The sequence below is a fragment of the Parambassis ranga genome, chromosome 24, assembly GCF_900634625.1.
Source record: "Parambassis ranga chromosome 24, fParRan2.1, whole genome shotgun sequence".
NCBI lineage: Eukaryota > Metazoa > Chordata > Actinopteri > Ambassidae > Parambassis > Parambassis ranga.
This window is the reverse complement of record NC_041043.1, coordinates 5,317,196-5,337,628: the sequence shown is the minus strand read 5'-3', so window position 1 is coordinate 5,337,628 and position 20,433 is coordinate 5,317,196. Positions and strand designations below refer to the sequence as shown.

Sequence of the window (20,433 nt, the reverse complement as noted above, 5' to 3'; positions counted from 1 at the left end):
AGCAGCTGAGAGCCTGCGGGCATGCCAGGGTTGGCTGAGTCAGGATATTCCTACAGGACATGCCTGAGTCCAACCCTTTAGGATTGAATGACTGAGGGTCTTCATCTATAGTAATGCATTCCTCCATGGAATGCAGGTCTTGCTGTTTAGCAGAAAAGCTTTCAGGGCCTATAGAACATACTTCCACTCAATCTTTCAATACATAGTGACCTACTTCTTTAGCTCTGGCTTGCTTAGGAGTGACATGCGAAATGAAAAGGCAGTTTAGAGAATTATAGCACTGGGCCTAAGTCACCTCAGGAAATGACACACCGACAGCCCTGACTGTGGGCAGCAAGACCTGATCTCACTCATTATGAATACTACAGCAGGCAAATCAGTGATGCCTGTTACTGGGCTTATTGTCCACAGGATTGCAGGAGAACACGCCACCAAAAACCCTCAGCGGTGCTCCTACATGTTGCCATGGAAACCTATTACAGATTTAATAATAATGAAAAAAAAAACACTTCCAGAGTTTTGAAAAAAAGGAAGGATGGCAGACTTGACATCCCATAATGAGCTGGCTGTGAATGGGGTTCAGTGGGGGGCTTCACTCAGGGCTGTGGAGACTGTCAACATAAATACCCAAGGCTTCATGCTGCTTTTCAGGAAGGGGAGAATACCCAATAGAGAAGTTTCCACAGAAGACAGCCAAACACTAAGAGGCTTCCCAGCATCAAAGTATTGTACTAGTTCCTAGTGTAGGCTTAAGTTGATGTGGTAAAATAGAGAAGATGTACAGACTAGATAAAGGTGACAGAGGCAAGAGGACTCTGGGAGGGCAGAAATCAAACTGGCACTTCCATTCACTCTTTCTTTCCCCCTAGATCTTGAATAGACCGTGAGCAGTATGTAGAAAAAACTTTTGCAAAAGATTTTGAAGTTAGAAAAAACAAATCAGCTGACAGGCTAATGAGCCATTCAGCAAACCAGTAAGACAAGCAACTTGGCTCTTTGACTTGGCTGTAAAGTTTCCATCTATCTATTAACACATGGATTTTTTTGGAATGTTCATGCAATTATACAGAAATATACACACACTAATCAAAGCTGTGTGGACAAAAGACAGGAGTGTGCTCACATAGCTTCCCCTCAGGGCCTCTACAAAAAGCTTTGTCACACTTCTACTTGTGTTTTTTATCCCGCTCCAGTTTCCATCCCCACTCCAGGGAGCCAGACTGCTGACTCAATTAGAAGTGTCCTTGGCCAAAGCAGACATACTATTACTTACTGGACTAGACAGGTAAGGAAAGGCTGGATTGCTCAACGTGATGGGGTTTAATTTTTTTGGCAACAAATCTTCATGATGCAAATATCATTTCTGCTTGTTACAGAACTGACAAAAACACATAAACAAGACTGCAGTACACCAGCAACCTCCCAGAGAGAAAATAAACATCCTGCTAGCCTAGCCTCATCAGACTCATTCTGACAACCCCCGAGCCTTGTAGATATCAAGTAGGTTACATAAGATGGCTTCAGAGACCCCTGTGGCCTACTGGGATCCTAACTGGTACTGAGATGCATGTCTACTTTCTCACGCAGCAGTCACAGTGATGTGCATCTATTGTGAGTATCTGTTTCACAGCAGGCATGACATGAACGTGATAGGACAGCCATTACAAAGCAGTCAGAACAGAAAAAAATATGCAGCTTCCTGTGATTGGAGGAGCAGCGGACTACACATGTATCCTTTGAGTCGGAGGGAAAATAAGTTACAAACTAAGACAAAAGATGTTTGCCCAGTAAATCCACAGCCCTGTAGCCGATTTCAAAAACGAATTCTTAAACATACTGGCGACCGCAGCAAAAACACTAAACTTAGGCCAATGTTAGCAGACACGGTGTGGTCATGTTGTGTGATCATTTGTGTGCAGGGCCTTTGCAGCCACTTACACTGTGGTTCAGTGATGCCATTTCCTCCTCTGTCAGTGTTTTTATGGCTGACATGGTGGATTATTGTTCCTGTTCCTGTAATTTACCTCAAAGGAAAACAGTTTTATTGTAGGGCCTAATGCGTTATGTTGTGTTTGATAGCATATTTAAAATGTTTTGCAGAGACAAAAGTGCCTCAACAAGTTATTTGTCATCTACAATTGTGTGCGTGGCTTCATCCTCCAGGATTGGATGTCGTGTGGCTCTCTATATCATTTGAAGCTATTTCTGTATACAGAGTCGTTTTTCAGCTAAGTGAAGCTACAGCATGCATATAATGTTGGGCCGGGGCAGGAGCAAAACGCTAGACCGCTCTTTTACAACAGCACAGGATTAACACCTTAATCTTAACATCTGGATTAAACTGTTGATAATTAGTTGTGATCTCAGACTTCTGTCCTTTTTCAAAACAGATATTGGATCAGCTGTCACAACAAATTATATGTAAAGTCAAACATATTTAGTGTACGGTAAACAATGGACCAGTGTCACTTGAAGAAATTGAATGTCTAATTCAACACTCACCTTGCAAATCAAACTGGTTGACTGTATCCAGGGCTTGGAGGTTCTGGATTATTTAGTAGATCTTATATTTTTTTAAGTATGCACACACAGGAGATCAATAGAGATTCAATGTGCACATTAATATTGAATGAAGCTCTTTATGGTAATTATTCCAATGAATTAAGTGCATTTCCAAGCAGCAAACCAAAAACTGCTAATCCACGCAAAATTCCTATAGACCTACATTTTCATCGCCTGGTACAAACATGGATTTGGTCTGTTCACAGTGAAAAATGACATCCTATAAATGGGCCAGAGTTGGACGTTTAATTAGTTTAAGAAGCAAGGCAGACATCTCACAAACTGGTTCTTACAAAAACACATCTACCAGTCCAAATGAGAAATTCTCTCTGTTATGCCGTATATATGAACAGCATGGCTCATGTGACTGAAATAACCAGGCACAGCCTCTGAGGGTATAATGCCATTTCATAACAAAAGCCCCCTCAAGCTTTCCCTCCCTAAGTGAAGAGGGTTCATCATCAATACCCTGATTAGGATTACAGGAGAAGTCTTATCCTAATCAACAATAAGAACACTTGAGCTTTGTGCGCTCTGTTGTGATTTTGCCGGGTAATGATTACGGAAGCGGTGAGAGGCTTTGATTTCTAGACAAACATATTTAAGACATAAGATGCTGTGTCTGCCCTCCATTTATCTGCAGTGAAGGAGGGACAAAAGTGCTTTGTTCAACAAAAATAAACAGCTGATGATTAAAAAAACATAGATTTGTGAATGTATGCAGATGTACTAATGTACTCTTCTCAAAGAAACACGGCGGCAGAATAAATTCTGGCTCCTTTTTTCTCCTCTATATAATTTCTATACAAAGCCCAAACTAGGACCTCAGTTCAGAGCGGACTGTACAATATAAACGTCCACTTTACATAACAATTGATATAAGCCAAAGCTGTGGAATTCCTGCATGACAATGAAGCCCGTCTCCACACATAATAACTACCCTAAACTTCCACTGCCGCATCCTAGTCTGCTTCCCAAACAAGCCTAAGCATGGCTGCCAATGGGATCAGCAAAGACCTTTTGTCATCTTCTAGGAAGTATAATGTAGTCGTCTGACTCAGCTCTACCTGTTCTAGTTTGGGAACCTAAGGACGAAAAGGTGCCAGCTGGTATTTTAAAGTTTGGCTGTGGGGGTACTGCTTGCGATTGAGGGTGGGCGGGGTGCACTTGATGAGGGGGGGTACTAGGGGGGTACTAGCATTTCGCTGTTCCATAAATGGAGTGGACAGGGATCAGAGCTGCAGGGGTTGCTGGGAGAAGAAGCCTGCTGCCAGAGCCCATTGTTCTGGACTGACAGTGTGTTCTCATCACAGGGGAAAAAAAAAAACAATGTCTTCTCCAGGCCACGGACAAGGCTAAGAGACCATAACAAAGACTCTCAATCACAATGCCGTTTGCCTGAGAGACGACCAAAGCCAAGTGTTCCCATGCTGCTGTCCAATCCAGAGCACACATTTTGATGTAAAAGCCCCAAAGTGGCAGCGATAGCAAAAAAACTGTGCTGCATTTTCACTTCTTGTACACATTGTTTCCACAAGCTGCATCTTTAAAGAGAGAAATTCTTGCAAAACATTATACCAGAGGAACTTCTCTCAGTCACTGTATATTCTAACCTCAGCCATCATTCCTGCATAGTTTATGGAGAGACTCATGATATCATTTCTTTATTAATTATTCAACTCTTAGATGCTTTGGAGCATATGTAATGACAATTGCTTCGTTGTACATACACATACATACACATACACATGAAAGCTCATAAGAAATGTATCATGTGCTTCAATTAAAAGGTTTCAAAAAGGAGAATGCTGCTGAATTTCTACCCGCCTCGTTTGAGTTTTCATGTGTCTAAAACTGCCTGATTGTCCGCCTGCCTGACCAACTGTCGGCCTTTATCTCTTCCTCTCCGTCAGTTTGACAGGTCAGCCAGTCTGTCTATTTGTATTTCAGCCTGTCTTGCCTGTCTGGAAGTAAGTGAGAATGAGGTGAAACTGGGTGAGGATGTTCGGTGGAGCAGAGAAAACTTGTGATGCATGACCCCTTCACTCAGGTTGGGATGGCGAGCTGTCAGCGAGGGCCCTGTTCATTGTTTGGCTTTTGTGTGTGACATCAGCTCTGAGCTGCATGGATTTATAGTAAAGAGGTGATTTACAGGATTAACGGCACTTCCCCTGCCACCACGACCACTGCACGTTAGGGGCACATGATCAGGGGGGACCAACAAATATGCACAAAGGTGTCAGACCTCAGACCTCACACATTCTTTTCATTCATCCGTACATTTTCTATGACTCAAACTAAGGCAATACAATTCTTGTAAGAAGCTTATAATGTTGTAATATTTCTTCAAAGACTCCATGTTATAATAAATATGGATTTAGCCTAATCCTCCTTTAAACAAAGCTGACTATTAGAAGTCTGTCACTTGACCAGTTACACAAGCTAGTCAGCAGAAGTCACACCAGGCCAGCAGAAGACAAGTTTTCAGATGGCTATGTTTACAAATCTAAGTACAGCAAGTTTCTTGATGACTCTGTTCACACATTCAACTCAAGCCAAGATCTCAGTTGACTGTGTAACATGTCAACTAAACTGAGTTTGAAATGATTTCTCAGCACTGAAATCCAAGCCCATCCTGAAAAAAAAGACATGAAGACACTGCATATTTCCAGACTTGACTGAGAAATTTTCCTTTAGAAAGAATCCTCAAGGGCTATTAAAGTAAACAGGGGTTGGTTTGGCACAGCATTGGCTTAAAGATCTGCTGACATGATGAAAATTGTGGTTTTGCGGTTGGCCCATGTCAGACGAAGCTGCACCAAGAGTGCTAGCCTTATAAGGGTGACCTTAGATGGCTACACAAGCATCCCAAAATACAAAAAAAAGTGCAGCTACAACAAGTTAATGAAGGATTTTGCTCTCATGTGGGCACACCGTTACCAGCAGCAAGCAGCCAGCAGCAACAACAAAATAATTAATTTTGTGGTTTCAAAGCAGATTGAACAGAGGTGGAGGCACTGAATGATAACCAGTTCCACAAATGTTCTCAGCTTATACAGTATATATGCAGTGTCTCTAGAGAGGTTAATAATGTATTGCAAGGTTAAACCAAATGAAAACAACCAGACTTCTTTGTGCGGAGGCCAGAGAAACCCAGCTTTAACAAAGACAGACTCAGATTTGAAGTCTGACAAAGACAAATGAGGGGTGTTTTGGGGACAGTCTCAGCAGCTACAGTGGAAACTCTTCATCCCTGCATGAAGCAGCATGGTGAGTGATTAACATTTAATGAATAGAACTATTAACTCCAACATGCACAGCGGTCAAAAAGCAGCAATTAGCGTGATGAACTCTAGCCTTCTCTTACTGGGCATGTCTAGATTGATCCACTAATGATGACTTTGACTAGCTGGCAGCCTCGCACATGGACGGAACTGCCAGAGTCAGCTTAACCTTCTCGTGAAGGAAAACAATACAGAGAAAAATAGATACTCTTTTCACTTGTACATATTCGCAGTAATATAATAATAATAATTTAGATTGGCTACATTTGTACAGGGGATAAATATTTCTCTTCAACGTCAGGGGTCTGATATATTTAGTCTACATTGGTGTGAACAAGCTTATAATAATCATGGAAATGCAGTTGTTTGGATGTTGTTATATACATATATTAATATTGTGAGGGTTTGATGGGGAGCTTTGCTGCTGGGTTAGTGTACATGAAATTTCGGTATGCTTCGCCTAAGGGTTAGGGTCAGACTAAATTCCATAGTATTTCTACCTGCAGATACTGTAGATACAAGTAACAGAACACACACATGCACATAGCACAGATTAAACTTTGTGTTGGAATGTGCAGGAACCCATAAAATGCTTTCAATATTAAAGGCAGAAAACCACATAAGACAGAAGTACACCTACGAAATGCTGGCGGCACTTTTATAAAAAAAAAAAAAAAAAAGAAAAGATGTGCATGTGTGTGTTTTGTGTGGGTGTGTTTAAGGAATGTAGTAACCACCGGGTAATTAGGGTTCAGATTCAGGTATGTGGAGCCGCAGGGAAGCCAGAGCAAGACAGACTGACAGACACTCAGTGGGTTTAGTATGGCTTAATCCCCTGCCGGGCACAGCCACTACAAAAGCACTCAGGTAGGGACATATCGACAGTGGTGTGGTCTCAATGATCAAAGCTTTCAGCGTAGCCCTGCCCTCATGCCTTGGAAATGGACCAATTAGGGTTAAGAGACAGATAGGGGTGGGGGGATGGGGGGTGTTTGAGAGTTGGTTGCGTTGTGTTTCACACACCAAGCTGGCAGAAGCCTCAGACAAGGTAATTATACGCACTCCTGCGTGTCTCTCTAACACTCATACTCTCTACTATCATGCCTCACTCATCTCTCTACACCCTGACATTACATCCCTTAAACACAGCCTGTGATAATATGGGCTGACATGAGCCAAACTGCAGCTACATATGGGACAATTAAGCTCTGTTGCAGGTAGCTCCCCCCCAAAAAAAATAACTGCTCACTGCCTAAAGTTGTGGTTAACGTCAAGAAGACTAACCACCAGTGCACATCTCCACCCTCATCATTCTGATTTATGGAGCATGTCTGAGTCCCGTGCTTTGCAGGGAACGCAGTCATTGTTCATCCTTAACAGCATCTTCAGGAAAGAGGATTATTATATCTAGGCAATGTGTGGAAGGAGGAGAAAAATGCCTAGAATGTTCTTTGTCAGGTTTTTTTAAGGGGTTTTCAGTCATGAAATGTTTTCTTTTTTTTCTCTTGTGCACACAGAAGCACATTTATACCACTGGCAAATCTGCTGAAAATTTCACTATGTGATTAGTCAACATAAAGCTACACAGCTGTGACATTACATCAAAAACCTATATGTACTGTGTTGGAGAGAGGAGTTTAGCAGCTACCACAGGAGTTGCATGCAACACTGCAACACCACTGGGCACCACTAGATGGGCTAGAGAAGAGGAGGTACTTTTCTTTTTCTTATACACTCTGTAAGTTGAACCACTTGTCAGTTATGTTGGGGTCAACACATGAACTGAAACATAATGATAGCTGAAGCACAGAACCTTTGACAACCTTATAATTTCCACTCCCAGGGCCACATCATCCATCATAGTTGTTGCTAATGAAAGAAGGTACGAGAAAAATCAAGAAATACAACATAAAAAAGCACAGGGCAGCCTCTGAATGGTAACAAAAGCAAGCGCACTACTAGAATCTGCTGCTTTTAGTTTTATATCGTTGATATATCATGTTGCGTTTTGTGCAGGTTGTTATACAAATCAAGAATTTGCAATAATACCTGGGGATCTATTCAGAAAAGAGATCATAATTTGCAGGCTTTTTGATGATTGCATTTAACCTAAAGTTATGGCCGTTCCAATCTCTTGATTATTTTTGCTTATGCTGAGCCAATCCTTTAAGTACAATGAATTATAATTTGCAAAAATAATGCTGCTTAACCAAAAGGCTTGTGCAATTTTTAAATCTGGTAGAATTATAGCATTATGAAATAATCCTTGCATCCATGTCTACATTTTGGACAAGCAAACAGTGCCAGAGTGAAATTACAGTAAAACATATGTGTTTAAATATCAATCTGTTTGTCTCCATGGAAACCTTTAACAATGCTCCTCTGGTGTGTGACCTCCTGGCTCATAACTGTGTGCGTCTCAAGAGGTAATTAGATTTCTTGTGTCATAAGGTGACCACAATGCAGCTAAATCTCAGAGATGAGTGACAGCACGGCTCCTATACAGTGCACAGCTACACAGTTCTAAAACACTTCTATCATTTTTTAAGTGAAATGTTGAGGATAACCTCCTGCGTAGTCATTAGTAATGAGTGTGTGCAGTAAGGGGATGTGGAGGGAGAGAAAACACAGGTTGATTTGCAAGTGTGTTTGCAATCTGGATCCTGACACAGACAGATGCTCAGGCCTGCTCTCCTGTCATCTCTCTTGTCTTCCCATCCTGTTAGAGTACTTGATAGCTTCATTTTCAGGACTGCAGGGTCATTATTGTGCACATACACCGTATGAAACACAGAAACGGATGTTGTTGTAATAGGATTTCTTTACACTTCCACGCAAATTCTGGATAAAGAGGTGAGCAGCTGCTCATGTGCTTCGCTCTCGCCAGCACTGACAAAGACTATGTGAAGAAATGTGTAAAAACCAAACATTTGTACAGAAGCAACGCAGCATCTAGTTTCTCTGTTTGCTGTGGCTGACAAGAAATCTGCCTCCTGTGCAGTCAAGCCTAATATGCAGTGGTGTGTTAAAGGGCTTGACTTATATGTTTTTATTCACCTCTAACTTTGCATACAATTTTTTTCTTCTTCTTCTTTTCTTTTATTCAATTTAATTCCATGCTTTAGGCTAGTGTTATACTGTGAGAGTCCAGAGATAACACAAATTTCATCATCTATTGTAACAGCTTCTCCAAAGTTAGTGTTGAGAAGTACAGAAAGACAACCTAATGAATAATAGCTCATGTGCAGACATAACTCAGATTTTAAACCAAGTAGGAGGTGTGTTTTGGAGGTGGAAGTAAAAAAAAACAGACTGGAGGAGAAAAAGACGACACTAAAGAAAGAAGCCGTGCAGTAGGTGTAAATGATTGAGGAGTATGTTAACTAGGGCTGGGTATTAACATCAATTTCCTAGATCGATTCGATTTCGATTCTTAGGGTTTTAAATTGATTAATCACGATTCGATTCGATTCAATCTGAATCGATTCAATCTGCTCTTAAATAATGAAAATATACAATACGTTGCAAAATACACGTCTTTATTTTGTAAATTCAACAGTTCACATGTAACTGTAAACAAAACTGTCTTATCCTACTGTATTAAAAAAAGTGCAAATGTAAAAAGTGCTCATGAATGTTGCAGAAAATTGCACTTTTTACATGAAAAATTTTTTAAAAAAGTATTAAATATTAACAATCGTAGACAGTAAACTTAAACTGTCACACAGAGATCCTTGTTGAGGAAAAGGAGCTCATTGACATTTGCTGACTGTATTTTCATTCGTGTCACATCTTTCACAGATGTATACATCACGGGGATCACAGTTTCATTCAGATGTTTACGCTGCACCATAACGTAGTGTGGTTCGAGCACCTGAATGAGCTGCCGGAATCCTTCAGTTTCCACTGCCGAGTATGGGCGTAAATCTCTGCAAACAAAAGTTGCGATGGCCTCTGTTGTTTTTATGGGCCACGGAGACTCTGATGGTAATGCTGGCAGGTCCTTCAGTTTCTTTTGTTTTGCTCCGGGCGGTGTACTGTCGGAAGCTAAGTTTAGCGTAGTGTGGTACCTTGTCAGGTGGTTTCTGAGGTTTGTAGTAATCCTACAATAACTGAGCTCTGCTTGGCATATCTTGCAAACTACCTTGGTTTTATCAAGCTCTTCGTCCTTTGTCCTTTTAAACTTGAAATGATTCCACACTTCGGATTTCATTTGGGATGGCTTGCCGAGCGGTGTTTTCCCTGCCTTAGCCATTTTGGCTGCGTGCCTGAATGACGCGACGTACGACTACGCAGCTGCGTCATCACGCACCAGAGCGCTGAGGGAGGAATATCACACAACACAAAAAAACTCGATCTCATGCCCTGTGAATCGATAGTGCAAAATTTAAATGGAATCGATCCGAAATCGATTAAATCGATTTTTTTACCCAGCCCTAATGTTAACCCAAACTATGTCCGTTTCCTAAACCTAACCTAGCAACACCTGAAAGCTGGAAGCTTTACCCTTAGTCTTGACATGAGGATTTTTTGTTAGCCTTTGTACCTTCTGGTAAACATGCTTACAAAAAACAAGGCAAAAAACATGCTTTACAGCTGTATGCTTTTTGTTGTGATGGTACTTGCTCATAGCTACTTCCCATTTCCAAGTAGTTTGATAAGGAGGTGTCTATCTATGGCGTCCGCATCCCGCAAATATGAATCTGTAGCTGAAGACGCAGACTATAATGAGATTACACAAGAAAAGTGTGAACACCAACAACAGGCCAAGAAAACAAGTCAAAAAAGGTGCAAACATATGTTGTTATTATAAATGGCCGCAGTCTTCCTTGATGCAGATTCTCTGTGTGCCATGTAGACAGCCCGTCTGGAAGCTGCTGAAACCTTGGACCAGAATAGCTCTGATAATGTATCTGTCATGCATGTGTGTCATCAGGACCTGGTCCCCGGCACACTGCGGAAAATGAACTGGCTCTGATGACTGCCTGGCCTGCTTTATTTAAAGCTGTTACCATGACTGCATAACTTTTAGTGTTACAATATACTGAACGTCACATATGCTTAAATAAATCTCAGAAGATTGGAGGGACATTTATTCCAGGAGCATAAATTCAATCTTTCAACACGGACTAAATGTCTAAATGTTGAGATTACCACGGCTGACAGCTCCTGTTAATAAACGGAGAGAATATTCAGCACAGATCTGCCGAATTGTAAATCTGAGCTCTGTGAAATGTCATCTTTTCAAACCAAGTTCACATGGCCTGGGAATAAAAAGTGGCTTAGTTGATCATGTGAGAAACAGCACAGTAGGAACAAGGCTTTCTCACTCCTTCCTGGAGAAATGAGAAAGCCAGCTGCATATGAAGCATAAATGTTGCTTTCCCACATTTGCACATACTCCCAGGAGATGGGTGGTTCAGTCTGTCTGAACGAGGGACAGACAGAAACTCTCTGACTCACAGTGCAAAAAGTGAAAAATAATCCAGGGGGTGCACATCTCTCTGCACTGATAACATTTATGGAACTGCTTTTGCAGGTACTGTTTTTGGCCTCACAGGAGGAAAGAAGTGAAAAATGTCTCATGAATTATTATACACCATATTTTCTGCAAATGGGAAAGTGATCACTAGAGCTACTTGAGACAATATAAGCATCCCCAGCACCCACTGAGAGCTATAAGGGTGTGCAGCCCATTTCATTGTCTGGATGAAAAGCTGTGAGGTCAGAAGGTCAAAGTGAGATAGCCATCAATCCTCTGCTGCTTTTTAGATGCTTTTCAGAGATAAATACAGGTACTTGCACTTTACGCTTAACAAAATGGTTTAAAAGGGCCCTAAACACGGGTTGTTTACAAAAAGTGCCACTATGTGTAAAATGTATGTGACTATCAGACAAACATCCATTTCTGCAACTCCATATAACGTAAACAGCAGCATGGATTGCTAATTCACTTTCTCCAGTCCTCTCAGGACAATAGGCCGGTCCTTGACTTCTTTATGACTTCCTCTTTATGAGTCCTTATTGTGCCTTTAAGGAGCCTTTATTAAAACCTGAGCAAACACTGCTTTCAGCAGAAATCTCAGAGGTTCTTGTCATTCATGAAGGTGCATTTGCATTCCTCTCTGTGGCACTAGCACTAGCTTTAATGAAAAGATCATGAAAGCTTAAAGTAGGTAATGGAATAAAAACTGCCATGTAATGGTGCCACATTTAACAAAACCAAGTCCAACACAAGCACATTGGGATAGCATACATGGTATATCAGCTTCAGTAAATCTGTCACTTGTAGAGATTCAGTTAAATTATATTTCTGTTTATTACCTGCACCTTGGCAGCTGTACATGTTTTGGCAGCACAGCAGAGGGAGAAGCTTTAAATTTGCAAAAATTATTTTTTTCTCACCAAGTCTTGGCAGCCGTCCAGCAAAGCCAGAGGGCCTTCAACAACCACAGAGGGTCATCTTAAACAAAACCCCAATTTCCTGTTCAACGAGAGTGTTGGGATATTAAATCAAGATAAGACGCCTGGAACAGGAAGTGAGGTGAGTGTTTTGCATGTAAGGTGGTGAACTTGCTCTTTTTTGCTGAAGAGTTAAAGGCAGTCAGTTGTTACAGCACCTCTCTGAAAGACACAACACCTCTGGGGGTCCTCTGCATTTCTTACATTCTTAAGGCTGGTTAAGCTGCATGCCTCTCACCAGTGATGCCTGCTATATACTGTCAGCTGTTTCATGGGTTCAGAGAAATGACCTCAAAGTCAACTTTTCCCCACAACCTGACAGTCTGTCCTCACCCAAATGCACACCAATCCCACTCCGGCCTTCAAAAACAATGTGCCCATCTATTTACAACTGTCTCCCTCTCTGTATGATACCCAGGATTTTATCACCCACCCATCAGCACAATGCTGGACACTTGCCTCTGCAGCCCGTTTCAATAGACGGAAATTGGGAATGCAAAACAGCCCAGTAGTGAAAGGACATGTGGCTCCATCAGCTTCCATACAAACAATGGAGAATCTCCCTGTGTTTAGCTTCTACTTCCTCCTGACACACACCGCTAACAATGAGGCGCTATTATGACTGTGTCTGCCGCTTCCAGCACCAGACTCTGGATGAGCCAGGATGAGAACACATCATTCCACAAAGTTTAACACTGAGCAAATTTAAAGTAAAAAGACATGTTTCTGTAATGATAAAAAAACCACAGAATCCTCGGAGATCAATGGGGCTGATAAAGCACAAGGAGACATTTTAACATAATGAAAAAAAAGACTTTGTTGTTGAGGACTGACCACACACAGACAGGAAATTCAGACATGACATAGAATGCATTAAACCAATAAGCACAGCCAGCCTCAGCAAAACAGATAAACACACAAAAAAAACCTCCAGGCAAGCTTTACAGATACTCTGAAATGAATGTTGGACTTAAACAGCATTTAAAACATCAATGTTGATTTGTTATTCGACACCAATAATCTATAAACTGCAACAGCTTTCATTTTAAAAGTGTAACTATTTGATATAAAAATGTCAGTAAAAGCTGTTTCCCAGTCCTCAGCACATTGTGCAGTGTTACCACATTGTACCAGTGTAGGTTGCCTTAGACCTGGATTGATTGTTTGTTTTTTATCCTTAGGCTCCATCCGCAGTTTTGTTCCAAAAAACAATGTTTATGCCTACCATTCAAATGAGATTTTTGTGAAGAATGTCAGCCCCCTCAGTTTAGTTCTAAAACTCTAGGATTATCCGTTTGTCTGAAGGCGAAGCTGAAACCAAAAACGATGCACGCCCCCATGTTTGCCTCCTGATTGGCTGGCAGGAGTGTAGGACTGTTTCTGAAACGATACTGTCATATTATATAGTCTCAAATATTCAAAACACTAACCACATCTCAAACAAAACCTCAAATATCCTTTTAATATAAATAAAAGAGAGGCACAGGTTTACTGTTCCACCCCCGCCAACACAGCAAACAACACTCTCTGTCATGTATCTCTCACTGGAAGAAAAACAAAGCACTATTACTATTCAAAAGGCAGATCATCAGGTATGTATATGTTCTCAGCATTTCAATCAAAAGACAGAGGAATTCTGTGACTGCAGTCTGTTAACAACAACAAACAGACTGCAGCATCTTCTCTGTTGATGCTGTTCCCTGATGAGAGACACCATGAGACCAAGTGTTTGTTTACATCAAAAGAAATAATACTGCCTCTCAGACAAGGGGTCTCTGTGGCCTTGATAAGGATCGCGGGTATTTAATACACCCAGCAGAGCTGTTTCAGTGAATAGTTTGATAATGTGTTGTCTCACAAGAAGACATTCAGCGCGCACTAGAGAGCATTTCTGTATCTTACTGCTTATTTTGTTTAATGACAAAAACAACTGCAGACAAAGCCAAACGGGGAGCTGCAGTTAGTGGAGGTTCCTGTGTGCTGAGAGGACAAAGGACACCGTTTAAATGTGGATGGAGATCTTGGTTATGCGATAGAATGACCATCCCTTGAGACCGACATTGTGTGTCATGTAATTGCCCGGAGTCTGTCTCTCTGGTCTCTGTCTCCACTGGGGGTGACATCTCGTCTCAAGGGCAGCAAGAGCGAAGATATCTGCAGACCAATCACAGCCCAGTTAGTTCAAACTATCCGCTGGTCACAGCTCCATCAACCACACTCCTCTCACTCCTCCTGGGGAGAAAAGCACTGGGCTGGAGCCAATTCAAAACTACAGGGTTACACACACACACACAGTGAAAGAGACAGAAGGACCTTGACCTGCTCATTCCCCTCCAAAGCCTCAATGCCAAAGCTTTGGCTCTAAATAAACACAGCCTTCAAAGGGAAAGACTGGTTAACCCTCTGGAACCAACACTTTGTTTCAGGCCTAGTCTGATAGTTAATCCCTCACAAATCCCAATTCTCTGCGGGATTCACAGTGGCAAAAATAAACAGCTCACAAAAACATGCAAAAACTGCAGTCAGAGCTGCCAAGCTAACTTGGAGGCAATAAAGCACTAAACATGGTTAAAAAACACAAGTTTGAATCATGCAAAAAATATATTATGTATACAGATATTCAAATATACACCATCTATCTAAACTGAAAATGGAACATATATGTTGCAGACACAGAATCCTACTGACAGCAGGCTGTAAGCAGGATGTTACAAATACATGAGGTGCTGTGGTGGAAAATGATGAAGCCTTGGCTGCACATCCATACATCTCAGAACCCACTTAATTACTCACAGCACTTAGTTCTGCCTCTATTGGTCCTGCTCACCTCACACCTGAAGAGGACCTCAAATCTGCTAATTCAAGTGTGCAAGTACCACAAATATTAATAATTTAGTAGTAGCAGTTCAGCAGCAGCACATGCTGTTATTATAATGGCTTTGTCTGTTCTGCTGCCTGCTGTTAGTCTGGTTATGGATACTAAAATAACAAGAGGCCAGGAGGCATTTCACAACAAGCATATTTGTCAGTTAAAACATTAAAAGTCCCAGAACTCATCGTCATTTCTAAATTAACTGATGTAAATTATTCCCTTAAATAAGTTAAAATGATAAAAGGGTGGTCACAGCCTGTGTCTGCCTTGTGTGTTTCCTGATCAGGGCACAAATTACATTACCTTAACATTAACACTAAATGTAAACAAAGACAATGTGTGAATCTTTGGAAATGCCAAAAAAGTTTCCTGGCCAGCCAGACTCTATCAACTCTATCAACCAATTTGGCCTGCAGACCATATGTTGACGAACACCGTTACAACCTCAAGCTGCACATGCAGTGTCAAGTTTAGTTCTTGCAGTGCAAAAGTTCACGTTAGAGCCCGAGAATAAAAATACAGCAGACACGACCTCTGCCTCCTCGGTGGCCTGCAGGCACTCCCAATCAAAAGCCTCCCTGTATGTAAACAGCAGAGCCCACTCAGCTGGTGAGGCATATGATTCGACCACTTCTGAGGAAAGGTCACTATCAGTCCTGTGAAAACAAGAGCCCCTCTCAGCCAGCCTCCAACAGCAAACCCAGCTGGGTGCTCTTCATTTACTGCCCATGCAATCGACAGCCCCATTGGCCATTCATCACAGCGATGCGTTGTGGGTTTACAGGCCCGTGGGCCTGCTTGATCCACCCACGCTGAATGCTGAGGCGAGTCAGTGGACAGGTGAGGTCAGAGCAGATTAATAATCAAAGTGTACATTTTTCCCACAGACAGGGTGAAAGCTTCTCAGGATCTCTTCTGTACTGTCTGCTTATTGATCTCCCGCAACTTCACTCCCATCATTCAGCATGACAGCAACCACTTCAGCAAAGTGCAATGGTCCTGAAAATGTTTAGGCCTCACACTGGCATTTACCAAAGGATCAGCTCTTTATTTGATGTCTGACACGTCAGGTATACTTTCATCCAAATGCTGGAAGATGATGAACAGGTGTCTGGACTTTTTGTGCACCTTATGAACACCAAAAAAATGGCTGTTGTTTTGAAAACTCTGGTTTTAAGACAGACAAGTTTAAAGAGCCAACATTGATTTAAGTGACTTTTTTGTAGTGTTTTCTTTTTTCATTCATGATGCTGTGTGTGACCTCATTCATACTTTTGGCAGGTGATGGTGCCATTTTAACCGTCATCACCTCCTCTTACCTTATTAGAGTATGGCGGCTTGGCCAGGTTGATGCCGTCTCTGATGAGTTTATCCCTGATCATAATCTTTAGCTTCAGCTTGGGGTAGATCACCAGCTCCCTCCTGTTGCCCAGCGTCAGGTTCCTCTGCGCGCCCATGTACCCACCGTTACGCCCGACCCGGTCACTGTTAGGTTCGGTCCAAGACTTGGATCCCCGCAGTTTGGACTCGTACTCCACCATGTGCCCAGTATAAATCTCAGCTGCGGGAGGCATCGGTTCGAGGGTGAAGTACAATCCACTTGCCGTCTCTTTGGCTTCCTCCTTCAGCCTTCGCACCGCGTCGTGAACCCTCTGCCTGTGGTGAGGGATGTAGACCCCGATGGCATCCAAGTCGGGGTCTCCGATTTGTTTGCAAACCTCCAGGTCATCATAGCCATTATCCACGAACGCCTCCACATACTGGGAAAGCTGGAGGGTCTTCAGCCACTCATAGACGATGACAGGTCCGTTGCTTGTCATTTTGGCTGTTGACAAAGCGGCACCAACTCGGGAGGACGAGGAGGACACTGAAGTGATCGTTACTTTCCCATTCGGCGTTTCAAACGCATTATAATGCTGGTAATTCCAATGCAAGTGGATTAAACAATGTGTGGATTATCCATCCCAATGGTTTGGTTACCATAACCAAACATACAAGTCAGACAGAATGTGTGAATTAAAAAGAATGACGGTAACACCTGTCAATATGAACGAAGCCACCTCTGAGTTTCACTTCAGACAGCTTTCACATCCCACACGTTACTCAAACATCGATTTCTCTGGTCCACGGCGGCTTAGCAGGCGCAGCCGGGTAAAAAATAATTAGGCTTCCTTAAACAAATATAGATCAGACGCCTCAAACTACTGTCAGTCAAAGAGCTGCTTGGTCAGATTTCATCCGTTACGCACGGCGGCGTTTAACAGCTCCTTCCTCCAAGTCCTCTGGATCACCAAGCGGCAGCTAAAAGAAGAAATAAATCCAAATAATGCTGAGCGGGCTTCGAGATGACAGAAAGTCGGCTGCCGACGACTAACGGCAACCGCAGGATTCCGCGTCCAAGTGCTCAGTCTACGCGCAGTCCAGTTCTTCCAGCCGGCACATCACTACGCTGGAACTGCAGCCAAGAGCCAACATGCTCGCTGCTGCTGCTGCTGCTGCTCCTCTAGCGTCCACGCCCCCCAAATCTCACCGTGCCCATTTAAAAATAGTGATACGAGTCCTTTTCTCCTCCTCTCCCAACTTGTCGCGCAGCCTTGGGGTATTCAGCGGGTCACCAGGTTCACACAGACTTGTCTAAAGTTGGTCCGAAACAAAAAAAGTGTGCGTTAGACCTGCCGCGCAGTCCAAACGGAAGTCCCTGCTGCTGGTTTGTGTGACATTATTTCTTCCTAAGATGTGATTTCGTCCACCGCACCTCTCTCTCTCTCTCTCTCTCTCTCTCTCTCTCGCTCATACACACACTCTCTCACTCACTCATTCAGCATTTCCACGCTTTGGTTTCTCAACATGCATGAGCTCCCTCTATGTGGTGACTGAGGAACTGAAGATTTCAGCAGCACTGGAGCTGATGTAAGAGGAGAAAACAGACTACTAGCCTTCTACTCATCCACCTACCCACTATCAAGATGAACAGACCCAAGCTTTTGTTTTTTCTCTCACTGTACAACACACAAACTGCAGCGCAACTGGGTGCCATCATCATCATCAGTATGAAGTCCAACTGTTAAGAAAAAGGAGACTAAGAGAATAAACCTGCCTGAATAAGATCTGTCTGCTCTGTCCAAATGGATGCCAAGCTGGTCAGTACTGATGCATGCTTTATCAAATGTGAGCTGACAGCTTGTTAGGGGTCAGTTTGGTACAATCGCTATCTCAGCCCCTAAGCTGGAAGTGATTTGCCTCTGCCCATTATGACACACGGCAGAGCTGGAGAACAAACACGCCAGTCAGGGAGGAGTGGGGAAGCATATCAAACAGCTTTCTTTTGGAAAAGCAGCATGAGAAATATGCCAAAAATGCATGTCAGGATGTCAGGGGAAGAGGTGTGTGCCAGAGTGGATCCTTCATCATGTTCCCGGTCCAATCAGACTTCAGTGAGCAGACATTTGCAGTGATTTACCTGTCTGCCGCTGTCAAGGTAATTACTCAGAAATGCTCTATTGTCCTCTGTCCTTTGTAAACATCCACATAAAGTGCTTTAACTGACATGAGAAGTAGAGGTTAGGCAAGCAGTGTAACACATTAAAGCATAGTTACAGAACACCAACACGACCAGGGGTGAATATTAATATAAACATGGGATATCTATACTTATACTGTAGAACTTTTTTTATTACAGCTGACACGCACTGCTATATTAAGATAAGAGGTTGGGACATAATAAATCAATAAAACCCCTCAGATTACAGGGACTGTCGATCAAGCTTCAGTGTCATATAAAGTGGTATTACCCTTTAACATTCTTTCTGAACACATTTCTCCAACTCTCCATTGTTCTGGGCAAAGACATGTCATTAGATCAGTTACAGGAGCAGGGGATTATGGGAACAGAGTGACAGATGGAAGCAGGGATGCTGGAGCGCTCTATGGTGAATGAACTCGCAGTGTGTTAGTGGCAGCAGTGCCAGGAATGCTGTGTTTCCACTCTGCTGCCCAGGGCCATGGTGAGCAATCAGCGGGCTTCAAGACAGCCAAGGGTGGCAACCTCACACAAGTTGTCATGCAAGCTTTATGGAAATACAGAGACATGTTTGTGAAGATATCATGAGGGTAGCATACTGAAATGTATTCATTCAAGCCACCAAAGCACATCTATGCACCTATTAATTAGATTAGGATAGAGGATTATTTTCTCTATGAATTAAAAGTTAAGCAAAGTGGTTCCCAATATTTCAAGCCTGTGGCCTTGTTAACAGAATAAGTCTTCTTCCTCCTTTTTCTTGCTGAATCCCAGCAATCATCCAATTATTTACCAGAAAAAAGGAAAGATTATGCAGGTGTTAGACATCTCAACTCTGAGGGTCTGTATGATAACTTGTTTTTGTAAGCCTTTGTATCCACATACCCCCACAGTGTGTCTGTACAGCATGATTTGTTGCTGCCTCTCACTGTACAATTAGTCTGCAGGGAAACTTAACCACTAATCATAAAGAAAACAGTGTGCGTCAGTGTGGAATATGCAATCCAGACACTGATCTTGCATATAGAGGTGTGGAACAGACATACTAGGGAGACTTGAAAGGAGTGACACAGAAAAAAGGCAGCCCGTGTCCATTTTAAGCAACAGAGCGGCTGCTCTCTGAGTGCAGCAGGTTTGCCCTGAAGCCAGCGAGCTGCTGCCACATCAATAACATCTCAATAAGCATCTCTTAACCAAATCTGAAATAGGGGAGCTGTGACGCTGGTAAAGTATAAGCCAGTGAGAGTGCGCATTAACATTGGAACTTGTAAATATGTATATGCTGCTTTGACTGTGCTGATTGAAAGAGTGTGACTGCAGCAGGCAGAGGGAAGAAAAGCTCCAGCAGGCAGGTGAGAGAAGATAGACACAGCAAGACAGACAATGGCAGCGCTGCAGACAGCCAGGCTCTCTCTATGCTAATAGTTTTGTGCTTCTGTTTCACTCTCAGACAAGGAAGACTCGGGATATTAGAAGGCGGGGATTTCTGTTAGGGGGAATGTTAGTCTCTCTTCGGTTTCAGACATCTAGGTTCCACCTTTCAAGACCTCAATTTTAAAATCCTTTGAAGCAGAGAATGGCTTCTGTCCACCTAAACGCAGAAGCACCATGAAGGTCATGGATGTTGGTTTCTAGGTCGAGGCTTTTGGTGGGCTGGCTATCTGTCAGGCCCTGATAGATATGTAGACTCTTCTGCAGCAAAACACAGCCTAAGTGGGGGAAAAAATAAAATA

The 20,433-nt window shown here is 42.6% G+C and overlaps 1 protein-coding gene across 4 annotated transcripts in view; it reads right to left on the bottom strand.

Annotated features, from left to right (window-relative positions):
* sash1a (SAM and SH3 domain containing 1a) overlaps positions 1-17,825 on the bottom strand; it is a 136,528-nt gene extending 118,703 nt beyond the window's left edge. Inside the window, exon 1 of one of the 4 annotated variants that reach the window (XM_028396591.1) lies at positions 16,500-17,825. In XM_028396591.1, the coding sequence (XP_028252392.1) occupies positions 16,500-17,000 (501 nt within the window). In that variant the 5' untranslated portion in view covers positions 17,001-17,825. The remainder of the gene's footprint in view (positions 1-16,499) is intronic. The other 3 variants (XM_028396589.1, XM_028396592.1, XM_028396590.1) reach the window with 3 other exon arrangements.
* Positions 17,826-20,433: the final 2,608 nt, after the last annotated feature.